This window comes from Bufo bufo, chromosome 2 (assembly GCF_905171765.1).
Source record: "Bufo bufo chromosome 2, aBufBuf1.1, whole genome shotgun sequence".
Lineage (NCBI taxonomy): Eukaryota > Metazoa > Chordata > Amphibia > Anura > Bufonidae > Bufo > Bufo bufo.
This window is the reverse complement of record NC_053390.1, coordinates 342,801,470-342,825,663: the sequence shown is the minus strand read 5'-3', so window position 1 is coordinate 342,825,663 and position 24,194 is coordinate 342,801,470. Positions and strand designations below refer to the sequence as shown.

The 24,194-nt window shown below is 46.1% G+C and overlaps 1 protein-coding gene and 1 long non-coding RNA gene across 4 annotated transcripts in view; one reads left to right on the top strand and one right to left on the bottom strand.

The window, feature by feature from the left end:
- Positions 1-24,194, bottom strand: part of TRPM6 (transient receptor potential cation channel subfamily M member 6) — a 262,839-nt gene that overhangs the window by 109,489 nt on the left and 129,156 nt on the right. For all 3 annotated transcript variants that reach the window (XM_040417069.1, XM_040417070.1, XM_040417071.1), the window contains one exon: positions 13,128-13,260. In XM_040417069.1, coding sequence (XP_040273003.1) covers positions 13,128-13,260 — 133 coding nt within the window. The remainder of the gene's footprint in view (positions 1-13,127; positions 13,261-24,194) is intronic.
- Positions 1-24,194, top strand: part of LOC120989150 — a 28,822-nt gene that overhangs the window by 303 nt on the left and 4,325 nt on the right. The window contains exon 2 of the long non-coding RNA XR_005776231.1: positions 1,719-1,733. This is a non-coding gene — a long non-coding RNA (uncharacterized LOC120989150). The remainder of the gene's footprint in view (positions 1-1,718; positions 1,734-24,194) is intronic.

The window sequence follows — 24,194 nt, the reverse complement described above, 5'->3', positions numbered from 1 at the left end:
GGTGAGTTGAGGCCTTGCATCGATTACAGGGGTCTCAATCGCATCACGATCAAGAACGCTTACCCGATACCCTTGATTTCCGAGCTGTTCGATCGCCTTAAAGGGGCCACGGTCTTTACCAAACTCGACCTGAGGGCGGCATATAACCTGGTAAGGATCAAGGCGGGCGATGAGTGGAAGACCGCGTTTAACACCAGGACCGGTCATTACGAATCCTTGGTTATGCCCTTTGGGTTGTGCAATGCGCCCGCAGTCTTTCAGGAATTCATCAACGATGTTTTCCGTGACCTGTTGCAGCAGTGTGTGGTAGTCTATTTGGATGACATCTTGGTATATTCTGAATCCATGGAGGCCCACATTCTGGATGTCAGACGAGTGTTGCAACGGTTACGAGAGAACAAGCTGTTCGGTAAGCTTGAGAAATGCGAATTTCACCGATCCCAGGTAACCTTCTTAGGTTACATCATTTCCGCTGAGGGGTTCTCCATGGATCCTGAGAAGGTTTCGGCTGTCTTACAGTGGCCCCAGCCCAGTGGTCTTCGTTCCCTGCAGCGCTTTTTGGGCTTCGCCAATTATTATCGGAAGTTCATCAGGGACTTTTCCATGCTGGCCAAGCCTCTCACGGATCTGACCAGGAAGGGCAGTAATTCCCAGGTCTGGCCGCTCGAGGCCATCCGAGCTTTTGAGGCCCTAAAGTCCGCCTTTGTGTCGGCTCCGATTCTGTCGCATCCCAACCCTGGGTTGCCCTTTGTCCTCGAGGTGGACGCGTCTGAGACGGGAGTAGGCGCCCTTCTGTCTCAGCGTAGAACACCAGAGGGTCCTCTGCTTCCTTGTGGGTTTTACTCCCGGAAACTGTCTTCCGCGGAGTGCAACTATCAGATTGGTGACAGGGAGTTATTGGCCATCGTGCAGGCCCTTAAAGAATGGAGGCACTTGCTCGAGGGTTCGGTGGTTCCGGTTCTCATCCTGACGGACCACAAGAATCTGACCTACCTTTCTGAGGCCAAGAGATTGACACCACGTCAGGCCAGATGGGCTCTGTTCTTGTCACGTTTTAATTACGTGGTCTCCTACCTACCCGGTTCCAAGAACATCAGGGCGGATGCCTTATCACGGCAGTACTCCGAGCTGTCCAGGGAGGAGTCGATTCCGACTTCGGTCATACCTCCGAATCAGATCCTGGCCGCCATTCGCACCAGCCTGACCTCTCCCCTGGGTGAGCAGATTTTGGCGGCTCAATCTGGTGCTCCCTCTGGTAGACCCAACGGCAGATGTTTTGTGCCTGAGGAGTTGCGCACTCGGTTGTTGCGAACCTACCATAACTCCAAGACCGCGGGGCATCCTGGAAAGAATCAGCTGTCCTGGGCTGTTTCACGTCTGTTCTGGTGGCCTTCCCTACGTTCCGACATCGCCGCATATGTAGCGGCATGCTCCGTTTGTGCCCAGAGTAAGTCCCCTCGGCACCTTCCGTTGGGCCTTCTGCAACCCATAGCCACCGGGGAGCGCCCATGGTCACACCTGGGGATGGATTTCATTGTGGACCTCCCTGCATCCCGAGGCCATACGGTCATTCTCATGATTGTGGATCGGTTTTCCAAAATGTGCCACTGTGTTCCTCTCAAGAAGTTACCCTCTGCACAAGAGTTGGCCACGATTTTTGCCAGGGAGGTCTTCCGGTTGCACGGTTTGCCTAAGGAGATTGTGTCGGATCGGGGGAGTCAGTTTGTGTCCAGGTTCTGGCGCGCCTTTTGCTCCCAGTTGGGGATTCATCTCTCCTTCTCCTCGGCCTACCACCCTCAGTCCAATGGGGCCGCAGAACGATCCAATCAGGCCTTGGAGCAATTCCTTCGTTGCTATGTCTCCGATCACCAAGACAATTGGGTTGACCTCCTGCCTTGGGCTGAGTTTGCCAGGAACACGGCGGTGAACTCTTCCTCTGGGACGTCTCCCTTCATGGCCAATTATGGGTTCCAACCTGCCGTGTTACCGGAGGTATTCTCTCCCCAGGATATTCCGGCTGTGGAGGATCACCTTTCCGCCCTACATGCTTCTTGGGTACAGATCCAGAAGTCCCTTGAGGTCTCTGCGCAGCGCCAGAGATTCCAGGCTGATCGCAGACGAGCGCCTGCTCCTTCCTACCAGGTCGGAGACCGTGTATGGTTGTCCACCCGCAACCTCAACCTTCGAGTGCCCACTCCCAAGCTGGCGCCTCGCTTTGTTGGTCCCTTCCGAGTGCTTCGCAGGGTAAACCCGGTAGCCTATGCCCTTGCGCTTCCTCCTGGCATGCGGATCTCCAACGTGTTTCATGTCTCCCTGTTGAAGCCACTGGTGTGTAATCGTTTCACTTCCTCGGTTCCTCGGCCTCGTCCGGTCCAAGTGGGCAATCGTGAGGAATATGAGGTGAGCAATATCCTGGACTCACGCCTGGTCCGCGGTCGGTTGCAGTTTTTGGTCCATTGGCGTGGTTATGGTCCAGAGGAGCGTTCCTGGGTTCCCTCCGCAGATGTCCATGCTCCTGCCTTGCTCCGAGCCTTCCACGCACGCTTCCCTCAGAAACCGTTTTGTGCTCCGCGGAGGAGGGGCCCTTGAGGGGGAGGTACTGTCATGGTCTTACCTGCTTGCTGCTCTCCTTCGTTTGACATGTGCTGGCGGCCATCTTGGGTCCTGGGTTTCTTGTAGCCTTCCACCCTGCGGCTCCTCCTTCCCCTGGGAGGAGCTGGATGCCTAGCTCATATATATAGGAGGTCTGTGGCTTCAGTTCCTTGCTTGGTCCTCTTGTGTTCACATGCTTCTAAGACTGCTGCTGCTTCTGGTTCCTGATCCTGGCTTCGTCTGACTACCCTGCTGGTTCCTGATCCTGGCTTCGTCTGACTACCCTGCTGGTTCCTGATCCTGGCTTCGTCTGACTACCCTGCTGGTTCCTGATCCTGGCTTCGTCTGACTACCCTTCTGGTTCCTGACCTCTGGCTTCGCAAAGACTCTGCTCGGTTTCACCATCCGTTTGGACTTTTGCTTTACAGCTTTATTTTCAATAAAGCCTTCTATTTTCACTTATCTCTTGTTGTACGTCTGGTTCATGGTTCCGTGACACACTGCAATTAGTTTGGGGGTGGGGAGAGGATGGTAAGTCTGCAATTAATTGCTGGGGGGATGATGAGGAGCCACTTTTCTGACTACCTTGGAGTGGAGGTTGATGGTAATCCTGCATTTGATTGCTGGGAGGATGATGACGAGCAAGCTTTCTGACTACTTTGGGAATGTAGAAGATGGCGAGACTGAATGTGATTCTTGGGGGGGTAGCAGGAGGATGGTGAGCCTAAACGTAATTGCTAGGGGGATTAGGAGATGGTTATGAGGGGAAACTTGCTTTCCGACTACTTTGGGGGGGAATGGTGAGTCTGAAAATGATTGCTAAGCAGATGGGTAATAAATAGGGATGAGCGAACCCGAACTGTATAGTTCGGGTTTGTACCGAATTTTGGGGTGTCCGTGACACGGACCCGAACCCGAACATTTTCGTAAAAGTCCGGGTTCGGGTTCGGTGTTCGGCGCTTTCTTGGCGCTTTTTGAAAGGCTGCAAAGCAGCCAATCAACAAGCGTCATACTACTTGGCCCAAGAGGCTATCACAGCCATGCCTACTATTGGCATGGCTGTGATTGGCCAGTGCACCATGTGACCCAGCCTCTAATTAAGCTGGAGTCACGTAGCGCCGCACGTCACTCTGCTATGATCAGTATAGGGAGAGGTTGCAGCTGCGACGTTAGGGCGAGATTAGGCGGATTAACTCCTCCAAAAGACTTCATTCTGTGATCGATCTGCAGATGTGGATCATTGAAGTGCTATTATTGACTTGCTCACTTTTTTGAGGCTGCCCAGAGCGTTTTTAGATCACTTTTTTTCTGGAGTGATCGGCGGCCATTTTGTGACTTGTGGTGCGCCAGCACGAGCTATCACCAAGTGTATTTAACCATCGATAGTGTGGTTATTTTGTGCTATATCCTACATCAGCTGCAGGCTGAGCCTGTGTCACCGAAGTGCATTTAACCATCAACAGTCTGGTTATTTTTTGGCCATATACTACATCAGCTGCAGGCTGAGCCTGTGTCACCCAAGTGCATTTAACCATCAACAGTCTGATTATTTTTTGGCCATATACTACATCAGCTGGGGGCTGAGCCTGTGTCACCCAAGTGCATTTAACCATCAACAGTGTGGTTATTTTTTGGCCATATATTACATCAGGGGCAAGTTGAGCCTGTCACCCAGCGCCTAAAAAAATAGACCTGACATTTCTATTCAACCAAATCTGCACAGTTTTAGCTGGTCAAGTTATTTGTAGTGACCGTAAAAGCAGACTTTTTGTTCTGGGTTGAAAAAGCATTCCCAAATTTGCCATTCTGAAAATAACTAGTTTGTGGTATTTGAGGCCTACTTGAAATCTATCCCAAAAAGAAAATCTTACATTGAAGGTATTGATAGTGTCATTCAGAAAAACCTAAGACACACGCTAGCGTGCTGATAGAAGTGTCATTCTGTGATTAAACCTATAACTGTCAAACAGCGCAAAAAAAAAACAGGTCTCACATCTCTATTCAACCAAATCTGCACAGTTTTAGCTGGTCAAGTTATTTGTAGTGACCGTAAAAGCAGACTTTTTGTTCTGGGTTGAAAAAGCATTCCCAAATTTGCCATTCTCAAAATAACTAGTTTGTGGTATTTGAGGCCTACTTGAAATCTATCCCAAAAAGAAAATCTTACATTGAAGGTATTGATAGTGTCATTCAGAAAAACCTAAGACACACGCTAGCGTGCTGATAGAAGTGTCATTCTGTGATTAAACCTATAACTGTCACACAGCGCAAAAAAAAACAGGTCTCACATCTCTATTCAACCAAATCTGCACAGTTTTAGCTGGTCAAGTTATTTGTAGTGACCGTAAAAGCAGACTTTTTGTTCTGGGTTGAAAAAGCATTCCCAAATTTGCCATTCTCAAAATAACTAGTTTGTGGTATTTGAGGCCTACTTGAAATCTATCCCAAAAAGAAAATCTTACATTGAAGGTATTGATAGTGTCATTCAGAAAAACCTAAGACACACGCTAGCGTGCTGATAGAAATGTCATTCTGTGATTAAACCTATAACTGTCACACAGCGCAAAAAAAAACAGGTCTCACATCTCTATTCAACCAAATCTGCACAGTTTTAGCTGGTCAAGTTATTTGTAGTGACCGTAAAAGCAGACTTTTTGTTCTGGGTTGAAAAAGCATTCCCAAATTTGCCATTCTCAAAATTGTGGTGAACGGGAACAATGAGGAAAACATCTAATAAGGGACGCGGACGTGGACATGGTCGTGGTGGTGTTAGTGGACCCTCTGGTGCTGGGAGAGGACGTGGCCGTTCTGCCACAGCCACACGTCCTAGTGAACCAACTACCTCAGGTCCCAGTAGCCAGCAGAATTTACAGCGATATTTGGTGGGGCCCAATGCCGTTCTAAGGATGGTAAGGCCTGAGCAGGTACAGGCATTAGTCAATTGGGTGGCCGACAGTGGATCCAGCACGTTCACATTATCTCCCACCCAGTCTTCTGCAGAAAGCGCACAGATGGCGCATGAAAACCAAGCCCATCGGTCTGTCACATCACCCCCATGCATATCAGGGAAACTGTCTGAGCCTCAAGTTATGCAGCAGTCTCTTATGCTGTTTGAAGACTCTGCTGCCAGGGTTTCCCAAGGGCATCCACCTAGCCCTTCCCCAGGGGTGGAAGAGATAGAATGCACTAACGCACAACCACTTATTTTTCCTGATGATGAGGACATGGGAATACCACCTCAGCACGTCTCTGATGATGACGAAACACAGGTGCCAACTGCTGCGTCTTTCTGCAGTGTGCAGACTGAACAGGAGGTCAGGGATCAAGACTGGGTGGAAGACGATGCAGGGGACGATGAGGTCCTAGACCCCACATGGAATGAAGGTCGTGCCACTGACTTTCACAGTTCGGAGGAAGAGGCAGTGGTGAGACCGAGCCAACAGCGTAGCAAAAGAGGGAGCAGTGGGCAAAATCAGAACACCCGCCGCCAAGAGACTCCGCCTGCTACTGACCGCCGCCATCTGGGACCGAGCACCCCAAAGGCAGCTTCAAGGAGTTCCCTGGCATGGCACTTCTTCAAACAATGTGCTGACGACAAGACCCGAGTGGTTTGCACGCTGTGCCATCAGAGCCTGAAGCGAGGCATTAACGTTCTGAACCTTAGCACAACCTGCATGACCAGGCACCTGCATGCAAAGCATGAACTGCAGTGGAGTAAACACCTTAAAAACAAGGAAGTCACTCAGGCTCCCCCTGCTACCTCTTCTGCTGCTGCCGCCTCGGCCTCTTCTGCTGCTGCTGCCGCCGCCTCGGCCTCTGCCTCTGGAGGAACGTTGGCACCTGCCGCCCAGCAAACATGGGATGTACCACCAACACCACCACCTGCGTCACCAAGCATCTCAACCATGTCACACGGCAGCGTTCAGCTCTCCATCTCACAAACATTTGAGAAAAAGCGTAAATTATCACCTAGCCACCCTCGATCCCTGGCCCTGAATGTCAGCATTTCTAAACTACTGGCCTATGAAATGCTGTCATTTAGGCTGGTGGACACACACAGCTTCAAACAGCTCATGTCACTTGCTGTCCCACAGTATGTTGTTCCCAGCCGCCACTACTTCTCCAAGAGAGCCGTGCCTTCCCTGCACAAACAAGTGTCCGATAAAATCAAGTGTGCACTGTGCAACGCCATCTGTGGCAAGGTCCACCTAACCACAGATACGTGGACCAGTAAGCACGGCCAGGGACGCTATATCTCCCTAACTGCACACTGGGTAAATGTAGTGGCGGCTGGGCCCCAGGCGGAGAGCTATTTGGCGCACGTCCTTCCGCCGCCAAGGATCGCAGGGCAACATTCTTTGCCTTCTGTCTCCTTCTACTCAGCTTCCTCCTCCTCTTCTTCCACCTGCTCATCCAGTCAGCCACACACCTTCACCACCAACTTCAGCACAGCACGGGGTAAACGTCAGCAGGCCATTCTGAAACTCATATGTTTGGGGGACAGGCCCCACACCGCACAGGAGTTGTGGCGGGGTATAGAACAACAGACCGACGAGTGGTTGCTGCCGGTGAGCCTCAAGCCCGGCCTGGTGGTGTGCAATAATGGGCGAAATCTCGTTGCAGCTCTGGGACTAGCCGGTTTGACGCACATCCCTTGCCTGGCGCATGTGCTGAATTTGGTGGTGCAGAAGTTCATTCGCAACTACCCCGACATGTCAGAGCTGCTGCATAAAGTGCGGGCCGTCTGTTCGCGCTTCCAGCGTTCACACCCTGCCGCTGCTCGCCTGTCTGCGCTACAGAGTAACTTCGGCCTTCCCGCTCACCGCCTCATATGCGACGTGCCCACCAGGTGGAACTCCACCTTGCATATGCTGGACAGACTGTGCGAGCAGCAGCAGGCCATAGTGGAGTTTCAGCTGCAGCACGCACGGGTCAGTCGCACTGCGGATCAGACCCACTTCACCACCAATGACTGGGCCTCCATGCGAGACCTGTGTGCCCTGTTGCGCTGTTTCGAGTACTCCACCAACATGGCCAGTGGCGATGACGCCGTTATCAGCGTTACAATACCACTTCTATGTCTCCTTGAGAAAACACTTAGGGCGATGATGGAAGAGGAGGTGGCCCAGGAGGAAGAGGAGGAAGAGGGGTCATTTTTAGCACTTTCAGGCCAGTCTCTTCGAAGTGACTCAGAGGGAGGTTTTTTGCAACACCAGAGGCCAGGTACAAATGTGGCCAGACAGGGCCCACTACTGGAGGACGAGGAGGACGAGGATGAGGAGGAGGTGGAGGAGGATGAGGATGAAGCATGTTCACAGCGGGGTGGCACCCAAAGCAGCTCGGGCCCATCACTGGTGCGTGGCTGGGGGGAAACACAGGACGATGACGATACGCCTCCCACAGAGGACAGCTTGTCCTTAACTCTGGGCAGCCTGGCACACATGAGCGACTACATGCTGCAGTGCCTGCGCAACGACAGCAGAGTTGCCCACATTTTAACGTGTGCGGACTACTGGGTTGCCACCCTGCTGGATCCCCGGTACAAAGACAATGTGCCCACCTTACTTCATACACTGGAGCGTGATAGGAAGATGCGCGAGTACAAGCGCACGTTGGTAGACGCGCTACTGAGAGCATTCCCAAATGTCACAGGGGAACCAGTGGAAGCCCAAGGCGAAGGCAGAGGAGGAGCAAGAGGTCGCCAACGCAGCTGTGTCACGCCCAGCTCCTCTGAGGGCAGGGTTAGCATGGCAGAGATGTGGAAAAGTTTTGTCAACACGCCACAGCTAAGTGCACCACCACCAGCAGGAGGCAACATTTCACTAACATGGTGGAACAGTACCTGTGCACACCCCTCCACGTACTGACTGATGGTTCGGCCCCATTCAACTTCTGGGTCTCCAAATTGTCCACGTGGCCAGAGCTAGCCTTTTATGCCTTGGAGGTGCTGGCCTGCCCGGCGGCCAGCGTTTTGTCTGAACGTGTATTCAGCACGGCAGGGGGCGTCATTACAGACAAACGCAGCCGCCTGTCTACAGCCAATGTGGACAAGCTGACGTTCATAAAAATGAACCAGGCATGGATCCCACAGGACCTGTCCATCCCTTGTGCAGATTAGATATTAACTACCTCCCCTTAACAATATATTATTCTACTCCAGGGCACTTCCTCATTCAATACTATTTTTAATTTCATTTTACCATTATATTGCGGGGCAACCCAAAGTTGAATGAACCTCTCCTCTGTCTGGGTGTCGGGGCCTAAATGTGTGACAGTGGCCTGTTCCAGTGGTGGGTGACGTGAAGCCTGATTCTCTGCTATGACATGAATACAGATTCTGCGCTGACATAAGGCCAGATTCTCTGTTACGGGACCGCTCTCCTCTGCCTGGGTGCCTGGGCCTAAATGTGTGACAGTGGCCTGTTCCAGTGGTGGCTGACGTGAAGCCTGATTCTCTGCTATGACATGAAGACAGATTCTGCGCTGACATAAGGCCAGATTCTCTGTTACGGGACCGCTCTCCTCTGTCTGGGTGCCGGGGCCTAAATGTGTGACAGTGGCCTGTTCCAGTGGTGGGTGAAGTGAAGCCTGATTCTCTGCTATGACATGAATACAGATTCTGCTCTGACATAAGGCCAGATTCTCTGTTACGGGACCTCTCTCCTCTGCCTGGGTGCCTGGGCCTAAATGTGTGACAGTGGCCTGTTCCAGTGGTGGCTGACGTGAAGCCTGATTCTCTGCTATGACATGAAGACAGATTCTGCGCTGACATAAAGCCAGATTCTCTGTTACGGGACCGCTCTCCTCTGTCTGGGTGCCGGGGCCTAAATGTGTGACAGTGGCCTGTTCCAGTGGTGGGTGACGTGAAGCCTGATTCTCTGCTATGACATGAATACAGATTCTGCGCTGACATAAGGCCAGATTCTCTGTTACGGGACCTCTCTCCTCTGCCTGGGTGCCTGGGCCTAAATGTGTGACAGTGGCCTGTTCCAGTGGTGGGTGACGTGAAGCCTGATTCTCTGCTATGACATGAATACAGATTCTGCGCTGACATAAGGCCAGATTCTCTGTTACGGGACCTCTCTCCTCTGCCTGGGTGCCTGGGCCTAAATGTGTGACAGTGGCCTGTTCCAGTGGTGGGTGACGTGAAGCCTGATTCTCTGCTATGACATGAATACAGATTCTGCGCTGACATAAGGCCAGATTCTCTGTTACGGGACCGCTCTCCTCTGTCTGGGTGCCGGGGCCTAAATGTGTGACAGTGGCCTGTTCCAGTGGTGGGTGACGTGAAGCCTGATTCTCTGCTATGACATGAATACAGATTCTGTGCTGACATAAGGCCAGATTCTCTGTTATGGGACCTCTCTCCTCTGCCTGGGTGCCTGGGCCTAAATGTGTGACAGTGGCCTGTTCCAGTGGTGGGTGACGTGAAGCCTGATTCTCTGCTATGACATGAATACAGATTCTGCGCTGACATAAGGCCAGATTCTCTGTTACGGGACCGCTCTCCTCTGTCTGGGTGCCGGGGCCTAAATGTGTGACAGTGGCCTGTTCCAGTGGTGGGTGACGTGAAGCCTGATTCTCTGCTATGACATGAAGACAGATTCTGCGCTGACATAAGGCCAGATTCTCTGTTACGGGACCTCTCTCCTCTGCCTGGGCCTAAATGTGTGACAGTGGCCTGTTCCAGTGGTGGGTGACGTGAAGCCTGATTCTCTGCTATGACATGAAGACAGATTCTGCGCTGACATAAGGCCAGATTCTCTGTTACGGGACCTCTCTCCTCTGCTTGGGTGCCTGGGCCTAAATGTGTGACAGTGGCCTGTTCCAGTGGTGGCTGACGTGAAGCCTGATTCTCTGCTATGACATGAAGACAGATTCTGCGCTGACATAAGGCCAGATTCTCTGTTACGGGACCGCTCTCCTCTGTCTGGGTGCCGGGGCCTAAATGTGTGACAGTTGCCTGTTCCAGTGGTGGGTGACGTGAAGCCTGATTCTCTGCTATGACATGAAGACAGATTCTGCGCTGACATAAGGCCAGATTCTCTGTTACGGGACCGCTCTCCTCTGTCTGGGTGCCGGGGCCTAAATGTGTGACAGTGGCCTGTTCCAGTGGTGGGTGACGTGAAGCCTGATTCTCTGCTATGACATGAAGCCAGATTCTCTGCTATGGCATGAAGAGACTGATTCTCTGCTGACATGAAGCCAGATTCTCTGCTATGGGACCTCTGTCCAATTGATATTGGTTCATTTTTATTTTTTTTATTTTAATTTTAATTCATTTCCCTATCCACATGTGTTTGCAGGGGATTTACCTACATGTTGCTGCCTTTTGCAGCCCTCTAGCTCTTTCCTGGGCTGTTTTACAGCCTTTTTAGTGCCCAAAAGTTCGGGTCCCCATTGACTTCAATGGGGTTCGGGTTCGGGACGAAGTTCGGTTCGGGTTCGGATCCCGAACCCGAACATTTACGGGAAGTTCGGCCGAACTTCTCGAACCCGAACATCCAGGTGTTCGCTCAACTCTAGTAATAAGCAGTATATGGGGCATCAGTGTATAGTAGACACTGGTGGGGGAGAGTAGCCCTCAGTCAGTTAAAATGAGTGAAGATGCTCTCCCCCACTGCCAGTAAGTGCCAGTTGGTCGTGGGGGGGGGGGGATAACCCATATACTGTTCCCCCACATATAATTTATTCTAATAAATAATAACAATAATATTGTTCCCTTAGACAGATTCAGATGAGCACAGTGACATGCATTATTATCCATATATTTGCCGGAAGGAAATTTTTCTAAAAAGTTTAAAACTTCATTAAACCGTGCAAGTCAGGCAGGGTTGTTGAGAATTTTGGGATGTAGCTAGTAAATACCTAGTTTATGTCACATTTGTGTTATACGAATTTGCATGGCACAGCACACTAAATGCTTAATTTTTTATTTTCTTCCTGCACTCCATACAAAAAAGGTTGCCGACTCCTGCACTAAAATGAAGGGGATGAAAACCTTCTGGCATCTTCTCTTATTTGCAGTGTAGGGAACTCGTCCTTTTCTGGTGGTGTTCTGCTAAAGTATCCACTGTTTGGCTGGTTGTGACCACCTTCATCTAAATGATAAGTAGTATCAAAAGCTTCAACTTACACCTATGGTAATAACTTCGTCAGTACATGTCTGATGATATTGATCAGACACCAAATGCTTTGAATAAATAGTCTAAATGATTGTACACAAAAAAAATACATTTTTGCAAAAGTTGGTTTGACAAAAAAAATAGCGTCAGCGACTATGGAATCTGATATGAACATCAGTATAGCTTTACTGGAACTATTATTGGCAATAGCAAGGTCTGATTTCTATAAAATGGGAATTCCTCCATTTTACTCAAAGTAAGAAAAAAAAGATACATTGTTGAAGCAGGACAATAGGAAATATGTTAATCAAATTTTGTGTTTGTTCTTGATAGGGTCAGTTATACAGTGAGGAACAGAAGTATTTGAACACCCTGCAAAGTTCTCCCACTTAGAAATCATGGAGGGGTCTGAAATTCACATTGTATGATTTTTAAATAATGTATTTGCCTTGCACTACTGAACATAATTATTTGAGAAACAGCAAGAATTCTGTCTTTCAAATACCTGTTACTGTGCCTTTAAAAAACCCACCTCTACTCCACTCATTATTCTAACTTAGTAGCACCTGTCTGAGCTCTTTAAAGACCCCTGTCCACCCCACAGTCAGTCAGACACGAACTACTACCATGGGCAAGACCAAAGAGCTGTCAAAAGACACCACAGACAAAACTGTGGACCTCCACAAGGCTGGAAAGGGCTTCGGGGGAATTGCCAAGCAGCTTGGTAAAAATAGATAAACTGTTGGAGCAATTGTTAGAAAATGGAAGAGGCTAAGGACGACTGTCAGTCACCCTCGGGCTGGGGCTCCATGCAAAATCTCACCTCATGGGGTATCACTGATGATAAGAAAGGTGAGGAATCAGCCCAGAACTACAAGGGAGGAGCTGGTCAATGACATGAAGAGAGCTGGGACCACAGTTTCAAAGGTCACTGTCGGTAGAACACTTTGCCGTCATGGTTTCAAATCATGCATTGCACGGGAGGTTCCCCTGCTCAAGTCATCACATGACCAGGCCCGGTTGAAGTTTGCCAATGACTATCTGGATGATCCAGAGGAGGCATGGGAGAAAGTCATGTGGTCAGATGAGACCAAAGTAGAACTTTTTGGTGTAAACTTCACTCGTCATGTTTGGAGGAGCAGTGCAAGACAAATAAATTCTTTAAAAATTATACAATGTGATTTCCTGAATGTTTTGTTTTAATTCTGTCTCTCAGAGTGGGAATGCAGCTACAATGTGAATTTCAGACCCCTCCATGATTTCTAAGTGGGAGAACTTGCAAAATCGCAGGGTGTTCATATACTTCTGTTCCTCACTGTATCTATGGTCTTATAGAATCCTTTTGGGTCCACTCTGACTTATGATAACCGGTTCTCTTGGTAGATGACAAACTGTGTCCTCATACCATACCTTAGGGTTGTTGTGCGAATCCTTTCACTGTCACTTGAGTGTAAACTTTCCTTTTTGTCATGAAAATATGTTTCCACACACTTTTCCTCAAAGTCGTGGAGTTTTCTCAATTCATCATCACTAAGATAGAGTTCTAAAAATGCAAATAGCAGAGATGATCATTTGTCTATTTATATCTTTTTTTTTATAAAAAAATAATAATAAAACAGAAAGACACAAAGCAAGACAAGAATTCTAGAAAATTATGAAGAAATTATGAACTTGGGCCACAAGGTGGCGGTATTGCTCTATCTAGAAGGCTCATTTAGAAGCAAGGAAATACACGTGGGGAGGTAAGCAGTCTGTTTGATATTTCCAACAATAAGATTCCCAGTGGTACATTAAAAGTGATTCTGCGGATGTCCACATTGTACAATAATGTCAGCAAGGAGCTGGATTTAATTAGGCAGTTTAAAAGGATGAAAACAAAGCTGAACTGTGGGTTGCAAGTGTGTTAATCACAGGGAAAATACTGTTTTTATACAGCTCGCTACAGTCAAATCAAGCCATAAAGCCCTGCAGAATAGAGTAACTGATTAAACACATCAAGGCATGGAACGAATTTACATTTTCCCACTGACTAAACTGCTACTTCATGTCCGTCAGGCCTTTAGGGTTTGTTTACTTAATAAAACAGTCGGAGTTTAGTATGATGGATCTTAGAAGATAACATTAGGCACGGTTATACATATAAAATAAACTAAGATTCATTTAAAGTTATACAGCTTGTCAAACACGCTCCACAAATACAATTACACAAGTCTGTTTCAGCAATTATCATAACCCTTAAAACTAATAAACTTTAATTAAATTACTTAAAAATAAGACACATGGAACAAAAATCACTGAGATAATCTCAGATAAATCTACCGCAGGCAGCTACACCAATGTATCCTGACGGGTGGGGAGAGCTGTCCCTATATTCTCACCCTAGTCTCGTGCTCAGCCCAGGAACGACCCCTAAAGGTGGGGACTCCCTGTCCTCGAACCTGGACTCACACAGTCCTATATCAACCCTAACAATGAGATGGAATGTAGAGGGTAGAATTGGTGCCTGCCGGTAAAAAATGGAACGTAAGAAAGACACTGTACATATACACTCCCCTATAGACATAGGGTAAATCGATGGACTCTGTATGCAGCCCTCATGCTGTATTATTACAGTCAAAGGTACACAGTGCATCAAGGTATATGAATCACCCTAAACATAGAAAACATAAAGAAAACATAAAGAAAACCCCATCGTGTTTCCCCCACTATGTGGGATCATCAGGGGGTAGGTAAGATCAATAGCTGATATCAAAGATAACAGATAACCATACTATAAGGTGATATCCGTAATTTGGGTGAGGACCACCAATATTGATAAATCAGTGTCCGTTATATATTCATCTTGATTCTGAGGGGACCATCAAATGATAACGGGAGGAGAGCAATCTCAATTGGACTGTGCACCGACCATAGCAAAAAGAAGTGGTTGTTCCATACGGTCACATTTCCATAAAGGCATCTGTGGGGGACAGATAAATATAACGGTAACGAACACATCAGGTTCCAAGATGTCACCTCCACCACTAGCCACCAGAGTCACAAATCAATCTCACAGTCTCCACAGATATATGAGAGTGTCCAATAAGTCGCAAGGTGGCATCAGCAACAGTAGATATCCTAAGTTATAAAAAGGCATGTTCAATGTCACCAAAGGACATAGGAATGACGAAAGACTTCCTAGGGAGAAAATGTCCCTACTTAGAATTAGTTGTCCAACTGTGGGATAGAACATGCCGGCTCCTCCATCTTCCGCTACCACATAAGTCCCAGGCCCCCTTTAAATATCCCTCTGCCAGTCAAGATTCCCGCCCATCGGTGCTGCGTCCTTGTCGCTTGGCAATAGACATCACTTCCGGTCTCCGAAGTGAGCCATTGCCGGTAGGTGGAACGCACGTACATCACGTGATGGCTTGTGGAGCGCATCTCTGGTCACCTGCTTCCGGTACGTGGAACGCAGAGTGCCGCAGACGCACTTCTGGTCACGTGATTCCAGAGCTACATTGCAGATGAAGTATGGTAAAGGCGCTCCCAAGCATTACAAAAGACTGAATAGTGCCCAAACTACCTTAGTCTAACCACGGCCAGAATATGGGCAGGTCGCAGCATGGCACGCACCAGGGGATAAAAGAGAATCGCCGGCATAGGGTATATAGAGGGAACCCATTGCTATTAAACTATTCAATGATTTATAGAACCATCGTCTGTTCCTGTCAATAGGCACCCACTTATGATTTATAGGGGGTGTCAACAAAAGCAATGAAAACTATTATGTTCAGTGGTCATGATAATATTCAATTTAAAGATGCTTCCCGCATCTGGCCAACCAAAGGAAACTTAATTTTACAATGGGCAAAGCCATATCAGATAAAGACAACCAGGATGAAGCACCCGTTGCCTTCATAGTAGTGGTCAGAAAAAACACACAATCAGAGGAAACAGGAAAAGGTCAATCTTTCATTGATCCCGTGGGGGGACTGGGACCGGAATCGATGTATCCATTCACTTTCCTTCTGAAAGATCTTCCTGTCCCAGTCACCCCCTCGGGGAGATGGAGTTCAAGAACCGAGAATTTTAGATATCTCGGGTCCCCCCCATGGTGATCATTAACATGCAATGCTACCGGTGTCACATTCTTCTTTACTATGTCATTGACATGTTCAAGGATCCTCCTTCTCAAGTGTCTCACTGTTTTACCTATATAGTCCATTGGACACGTACACTGGCATATATAGATCACCCCTTTACTCCTACAATTGATGAAGTCCCTGATCTGGAAAGTCTGATTTGTCGCTGAGCACGTAATGACCTTAGCTGTCAAAATAAAATCACACGCCTTACAGGAGCCACATCTATAGACACCTATGGGTTTACGATCCAGCCAGGTACTGATCCTGGCTGAGGGTGTAAAATGACTATGTACAAGGCGGTCCTTAATACTCCTACCGCGCCGATAAAAGACGGCGGCGTGCTCAGCGACAACATCCGACAAATCAGAATCCATCTGTAGAATAGGCCAGTATTTTCTCAACACACCCATAACCTCACGGTTGGCTACATCAAAGGTGGAGATAATCCGCAGTGGTTGATGTCTATCAGGGGTTCTCTGCCTCGGGACCAACAAGTCAGCCTGGTTCTTTCCTTGTGCATGTTTGAAGGCCTCTTTCAGCACCATCTGCGGATATCCCCTAGCCTTGAACCTGTCTTGCAAGCCCCTTGCCTCACTGAAAAAGGACTCACCCTCAGAGCCATTCCTCCTGACTCGGAGATATTGGCCCCTAGGTATGCCCCGTTTAAGGGGGGCCGGGTGATGGCTATTCCAGTGAAGCAAGGAGTTGGTGGCCGTGGCTTTCCTATGTATGTTCGTCACAAGTTTATCCCCTGCCTTAGTGACCCGGACATCCAAAAAGGTGATAGTCTGAAAATCCTGTTCAAAAGTGAACCGTAGGCCGATTTCATTTTTATTAAGGTCAGCAACAAACCTCCACAACATGGACACTGATTTATCAATATTGGTGGTCCTCACCCAAATTACAGATATCACCTTATAGTATGGGTATCCGTTATCTTTGATATCAGCTATTGATCTTACCTGCCCCCTGATGATCCCACATAGTGGGGGAAACGCGTTGGGGTTTTCTTTATGTTTTCTATGTTTAGGGTGATTCATATACCTTGATGCACCGTGGACCTTTGACTGTAATAATACAGCATTAGGGCTGCATACAGAGTCCATCGATTTACCCTATGTCTATAGGGGAGTGTATATGTACAGTGTCTTTCTTACTTTCCATTTTTTACCGGCAGGCACCAATTCTACCCTCTACATTCCATCTCATTGTTAGGGTTGATATAGGACTGTGTGAGTCCAGGTTCGAGGACAGGGAGTCCCCACCTTTAGGGGTCGTCCCTGGGCTGAGCACGAGACTAGGGTGAGAATATAGGGACAGCTCTCCCCACCCGTCAGGATACATTGGTGTAGCGGCCTGCGGTAGATTTATCTGAGATTATCTCAGTGATTTTTGTTCCGTGTGTCATATTTTTAAGTAATTTAATTAAAGTTTATTCGTTTTAAAGGGTTATAATAATTGCTGGAACTAGGTGTTTTTCCATTAACCCTGATTTAGACTGCATCTTTACTTGCTGGACTAACAATTACACAAGTCTGCTTTTAAGAAATGACTTCAAAGATAAATTGGAAAAGAGGGAGGTGCAGTCTGCAAATCATGGATCTACAAAACCCAGATACTAGCCAGGAGCATATCACCATTATTTTCCTCCTGCACAAATGTCCTATCCTTGTCACCAAACTGAACAAGAATAGGACATAAACACCAAACCTATATCCCCACCTATAATCAACCTATACACACCATAGAATAGAACACCAATAGAAGTATATGTAGTTCAATAATAAATAACAAGCTTATCACACATCCATCATGGTTATAGTATCACATTTTTATTAAACATATGTAAATATAAAAAAATATATAAAATATATTGCAGACATGATTGGCATACACAAATATATATATATATATATATATATATACACAGTACAGACCAAAAGTTTGGACACACCTTGTCATTCAAAGAGTTTTCTTTATTTTCATGACTATGAAGGCATCAAAACTATGAATTAACACATGTGGAATTATATACATAACAAACAAGTGTGAAACAACTGAAAATATGTCATATTCTAGGTTCTTTAAAGTAGCCACCTTTTGCTTTGATTACTGCTTTGCACACTCTTGGCATTCTCTTGATGAGCTTCAAGAGGTAGTCCCCTGAAATGGTCTTCCAACAGTCTTGAAGGAGTTCCCAGAGATGCTTAGCACTTGTTGGCCCTTTTGCATTCACTCCGCGGTCCAGCTCACCCCAAACCATCTCGATTGGGTTCAGGTCCGGTGACTGTAGAGGCCAGGTCATCTGGCGCAGCACCCCATCACTCTCCTTCATGGTCAAATAGCCCTTACTTTCAAAATTTTCCCAATTTTTCGGCTGACTGACTGACCTTCATTTCTTAAAGTAATGATGGCCACTTGTTTTTCTTTACTTAGCTGTTTTTTTCTTGCCATAATACAAATTCTAACAGTATATTCAGTAGGACTATCAGCTGTGTATCCACCTGACTTCTCCTCAACGCAACTGATGGTCCCAACCCCATTTATAAGGCAAGAAATCCCAATTATTAAACCTGACAGGGCACACCTGTGAAGTGAAAACCATTTCAGGGGACTACCTCTTGAGCCTCATCAAGAGAATGCCAAGAGTGTGCAAACCAGTAATCAAAGCAAAAGGTGGCTACTTTGAAGAACCTAGAATATGACATATTTTCTGTTGTTTCACACTTGTTTGTTATGTATATAATTCCACATGTGTTAATTTATAGTTTTGATGCCTTCAGTGTGAATCTACAATTTTCATAGTCATGAAAATAAAGAAAACTCTTTGAATGAGAAGGTGTGTCCAAACTTTTGGTCTGTACTGTATATATATAGTACCAACCAAATAATTGTGTCCAGTCTCAGGTCAGACCACCACCACGCCCTGAGGCTGGACACAATTATTTGGCTGGTAATCTTTTTAATTTATCTGTGTATGCCAATCATGTCTGCAATATATGTTTAATAAAAATGTGATACTATAACCATGATGGATGTGTGATCAGCTTGTTATTTATTATCGAACCACATATATTCTATTGGTGTTAAAGAATAGGACATGTTCCATTTTCTTTGCAGGGCTGCTGAACAGACTTACAGATGCAGCCTCATTGAGATGAATGGGTCCGCATCTGATCCGCTAAAAAAGCCATGTGCATGAGCCCTTTAAAGCATACACTTTCAGGTGACTATTAAGACTAAGCTGCCATGTATGTACATAAAGAATAACACTATTTCTGGACACTACATGACTTGTATCTGCTTTTTTTAATCAATTTTACCCTCTGCAGACTCCAACTCTAATTTTCTATTGTCTCTGAGCTACTGGGTAGACTAGCTGCTATGATGTCTCCCGCAGAGTACACATAGGGACAGGGGATTCTGCTTCCTAACTCGCATTTACTCAGAATTAGCTGTAATCTGATCCTTCAGTGAGCCGACAGTCTATCTTAGTCCCTCAAGACAGATTCAGCTGAGAATTTAGAGAAAATGAGAGTTTTTGCCAGATGCCCAGACCATCTCCAGCCATGTACTGCAAGTGTGCTGAACACTGCAGTGGGATTTTAGAGTCAGGCATATCTATACTGTACTTGTTAAAGCCGTGGGGCATGGCCTGCAAGAAAAATTAGCTTAGCCTCAGGTGCAACAAGGTGCAAGGTGCTAATTTGCATAATATTAAAAGCTTTATTTCTCAGAATTGGGAGCACGAATAAATATGAGACAAACAGGTTGACAAGTGCACATCTGAACAAGCAACTGGATTTTGTTACAAGTATGTGGTGGCAGATTCCCTTTAAGCTATATACAGTCAGTATTTACACCATACCTCTGACACTTTTTGGCCTATTCCCTACCTATGCAGCTGTGAAACCTGTAACATCTGTGAAAGTGCATTCTATGTACCAACTGTTGGTCCAATGCAAGATAAGAACTGTCCTGATCTGTTTGCATTTGAATTCTTCCATAAAGGACTGTTCTGCTGCACATTTGCACTTCGCTGTTGGGAGTTTAGTGCTGGTGCAGAGTGTTGGAATGGAGGAGGCTAAGTGATTTGCCTGGTCACATGACCCTCCATCAGCAGCTATTTTATGGACAGGACCTCACTGTGGATAGCACAAAAGACTTGGCAAACAAGGGGACATAACTTATGAGATATATAAAAATGCATAGAATTTCAACAAAGCCTATATTAAGTGCTATATAGTCATTAGAGATGAGCGAATCGAAGTTGACGAAGTGGAATTTAATCAGAATTTCAGGAAAAATTTGAATTCGCACCGATGCCGAATTTCCTCACGCTGCGTGGTAACGAATCGCATTTTTCCTAAAATGGCTGCTGCACATGTTAGGACATGGAGCAAAGAACTCTGGGAATGAGGGATCACCCACAATACCACGCATGCAGCCAATGAGCAGCCAGCCCTGTGATGTCACAGCCCTATAAATAGCCCCAGCCATCTTGGATTCAGCCATATTCCAGTGTACTTAGTGCAGGGAGAGACGTCAGCAGGCGCTAGGGACAGTGCTAGGAAAGACTTGAAAACTTTTATTTGGCTGTATAGAAGTTCAGGGAAAGGATATGGAGGAATTATTCCACAGTATTGAAGCAGAACAGGGTCCAATAGGGGAGTGTACAGTCGTGGCCAAAAGTTTTGAGAATGACACAAATATTAGTTTTCACAAAGTTTGCTGCTAAACTGCTTTTAGATCTTTGTTTCAGTTGTTTCTGTGATGTAGTGAAATATAATTACACGCACTTCATACGTTTCAAAGGCTTTTATCGACAATTACATGACATTTATGCAAAGAGTCAGTATTTGCAGTGTTGGCCCTTCTTTTCCAGGACCTCTGCAATTCGACTGGGCATGCTCTCAATCAACTTCTGGGCCAATTCCTGACTGATAGCAACCCATTCTTTCATAATAACTTCTTGGAGTTTGTCAGAATTTGTGGGTTTTTGTTTGTCCACCCGCCTCTTGAGGATTGACCACAAGTTCTCAATGGGATTAAGATCTGGGGAGTTTCCAGGCCATGGACCCAAAATGTCAACGTTTTGGTCCCCGAGCCACTTAAATATCACTTTTGCCTTATGGCACGGTGCTCCATCGTGCTGGAAAATGCATTGTTCTTCACCAAACTGTTGTTGGATTGTTGGAAGAAGCTGCTGTTGGAGGCTGTTTTGGTACCATTCTTTATTCATGGCTGTGTTTTTGGGCAGAATTGTGAGTCAGCCCACTCCCTTGGATGAAAAGCAACCCCACACATGAATGGTCTCAGGATGCTTTACTGTTGGCATGACACAGGACTGATGGTAGCGCTCACCTTTTCTTCTCCGGACAAGCCTTTTTCCAGATGCCCCAAACAATCGGAAAGAGGCTTCATCGGAGAATATGACTTTGCCCCAGTCCTCAGCAGTCCATTCACTATACTTTCTGCAGAAGATCAATCAGTCCCTGATGTTTTTTTTGGAGAGAAGTGGCTTCTTTGCTGCCCTTCTTGACACCAGGCCATCTTCCAAAAGTCTTCGCCTCACTGTGCGTGCAGATGCGCTCACACCTGCCTGCTGCCATTCCTGAGCAAGCTCTGCACTGGTGGCACTCCGATCCCGCAGCTGAATCCTCTTTAGGAGACGATCCTGGCGCTTGCTGGACTTTCTTGGACGCCCTGAAGCCTTCTTAACAAGAATTGAACCTCTTTCCTTGAAGTTCTTAATGATCCTATAAAAAGTTGATTGAGGTGCAATCTTAGTAGCCACCATATCCTTGCCTGTGAAGCCATTTTTATGCAACGCAATGATGGCTGCACGCGTTTCTTTGCAGGTCACCATGGTTAACAATGGAAGAACAATGATTTCAAGCATCACCCTCCTTTTAACATGTCAAGTCTGCCATTTGAACCCAATCAGCCTGACATAATGATCTCCAGCCTTGTGCTCGTCAACATTCTCACCTGAGTTAACAAGACGATTACTGAAATGATCTCAGCAGGTCCTTTAATGACAGCAATGAAATGCAGTGGAAATTTTTTTTGGGGATTAAGTTAATTTTCATGGCAAATAAGTACTATGCAATTCATCTAATCACTCTTCATAACATTCTGGAGTATATGCAAATTGCTATTATAAAAACTTAAGCAGCAACTTTTAAAATTTCCAATATTTATGTAATTCTCAAAACTTTTGGCCACGACTGTACAGCCTGGGTAATAGGAACAATCCTATTACACATTGCTGCACTGTCTGGGGATCCAAATTGCCATTATACTGCTGCTTTCAGGTTTGCAATAGATGATACCTCTGTAATTCCAGCAAACCTTGCTTGTTATTGGGGTGTAACTGCTGTGTGATACAGCCATTAACAGGGTGTATTACTAGGAAATATTTTTACGTCTAATTAGCCATTGTGTGGTGCAGTTATATGTTCTAAAGCCTTTTTTGGAGTGTATAAGTGGAAAAAAATAAGGGCTTATTTGCTGTTCAGCGGTGCAGTTATATGTTCTAAAGCCTTTTGTGGGGTGTATTAGTGGAAAAAAATAAGGGGTTATTACAGTTTAGCTGTGCAGTTATATGTTCTAAAGTATTTTTTGGGGTATATTAGTGCAAAAAAAGGGCTTATTAGCCGTTGTGTGGTGAAGTGAAAAAATTACAGCCTTTTTTAGGGTGTATTAGTGGGGAAAAAATGTATTATTTGCCTTTCAGCTGTGCAGTTATATGTTCTAAAGCATTTTTTGGGCTGTATTAGTGAAAAAAATAAGGCCTTTTTGCCATTCAGCGGTGTAGTTATATGTTCTAAAGTCTTTTTTGGGGTGTATTAGTAGGGAAAAAAAGGGCTTATTAGCCGTATGGTGAAGTGAGAAAATTACATCCTTTTTTGGCGCGTATTAGTGGAAAGAAAGGTGCTTATTATCCGTTGTGTGGTGAAATAAGAAAATTACAGCCTTTTTTATGGTGTATTAGTGGGAAAAAAGAGGGGCTTGTTAGCAGTTGTGTGGTGAAGTGAGAAAATTACAGCCTTTTATGGGGTGTACTAGTGGAAGAAAATAAGGGCTTATTTTCCGTTCAGCTGTGCAGTTATAGGTTTTAAAGCCTTTTTTGGGGTGTATTAGTACAAAAAAAAAGGGCTTATTAGCCACTGTGTGGTGAAGTGAGAAAATGACAGCCTTTTTTGGCATGTATTAGTGGAAAACAAAAAGTATTATTTGCTGTTCAGCGGTGCAGTTATATGTTCTAAAGCCTTTTTGGAGTGTATAAGTGGAAATAAGGGCTTATTTGCCGTTCAGCGGTGCAGTTATTTGTAGTGTTGGGCGCGAATATTCTAATAGCGAATATTAATTGTGAATATCGGCACTTAGAGAATTAGCGAATATTTAGAATATAGTAATATATATTCGTAATTTTGAATATTCCAGATTTTTTTTTCATCGGTATCCTCCCTTCTTGCTTGTGGGCCAATTAGAAGGCAGCAATGTCTTTGTTTGAGCTTAGTAACATCCCTAGCAACCAATAGAAAAGTTGCCTACCCCTCACTATATAAGAACCTCCCCAGCAGCCCTTGTATGCAGTATTTTTCAGATCTGAGAGAGACAGCAGTGTTATTGCTGTGCTCTCTGCTTTCCTGTGTCATTATATCAGATAGTTAGTTAGTTAGTTACTTAGTTAGTTAGTTTATATATAATACAGATAGTTAGTGGGAGATAGTCAGTGTAGGTTAGATAGTGATATAGTGTAGCTGATACGTTCTGCTGTCCAAATATACACTCACCTAAAGAATTATTAGGAACACCTGTTCTATTTCTCATTAATGCAATTATCTAGTCAACCAATCACATGGCAGTTGCTTAAATGCATTTAGGGGTGTGGTCCTGGTCAACACAATCTCCTGAACTCCAAACTGAATGTCAGAATGGGAAAGAAAGGTGATTTAAGCAATTTTGAGCGTGGCATGGTTGTTGGTGCCAGACGGGCCGGTCGGAGTATTTCACAATCTGCTCAGTTACTGGGATTTTCACGCACAACCATTTCTAGGGTTTACAAAGAATGGTGTGAAAAGGGAAAAACATCCAGTATGCGGCAGTCCTGTGGGCAAAAATGCCTTGTGGATGCTAGAGGTCAGAGGAGAATGGGACGACTGATCCAAGCTGATAGAAGAGCAACGTTGACTGAAATAACCACTCGTTACAACCGAGGTATGCAGCAAAGCATTTGTGAAGCCACAACACGTACAACCTTGAGGCGGATGGGCTACAACAGCAGAAGACCCCACCGGGTACCACTCATGTCCACTACAAATAGGAAAAAGAGGCTACAATT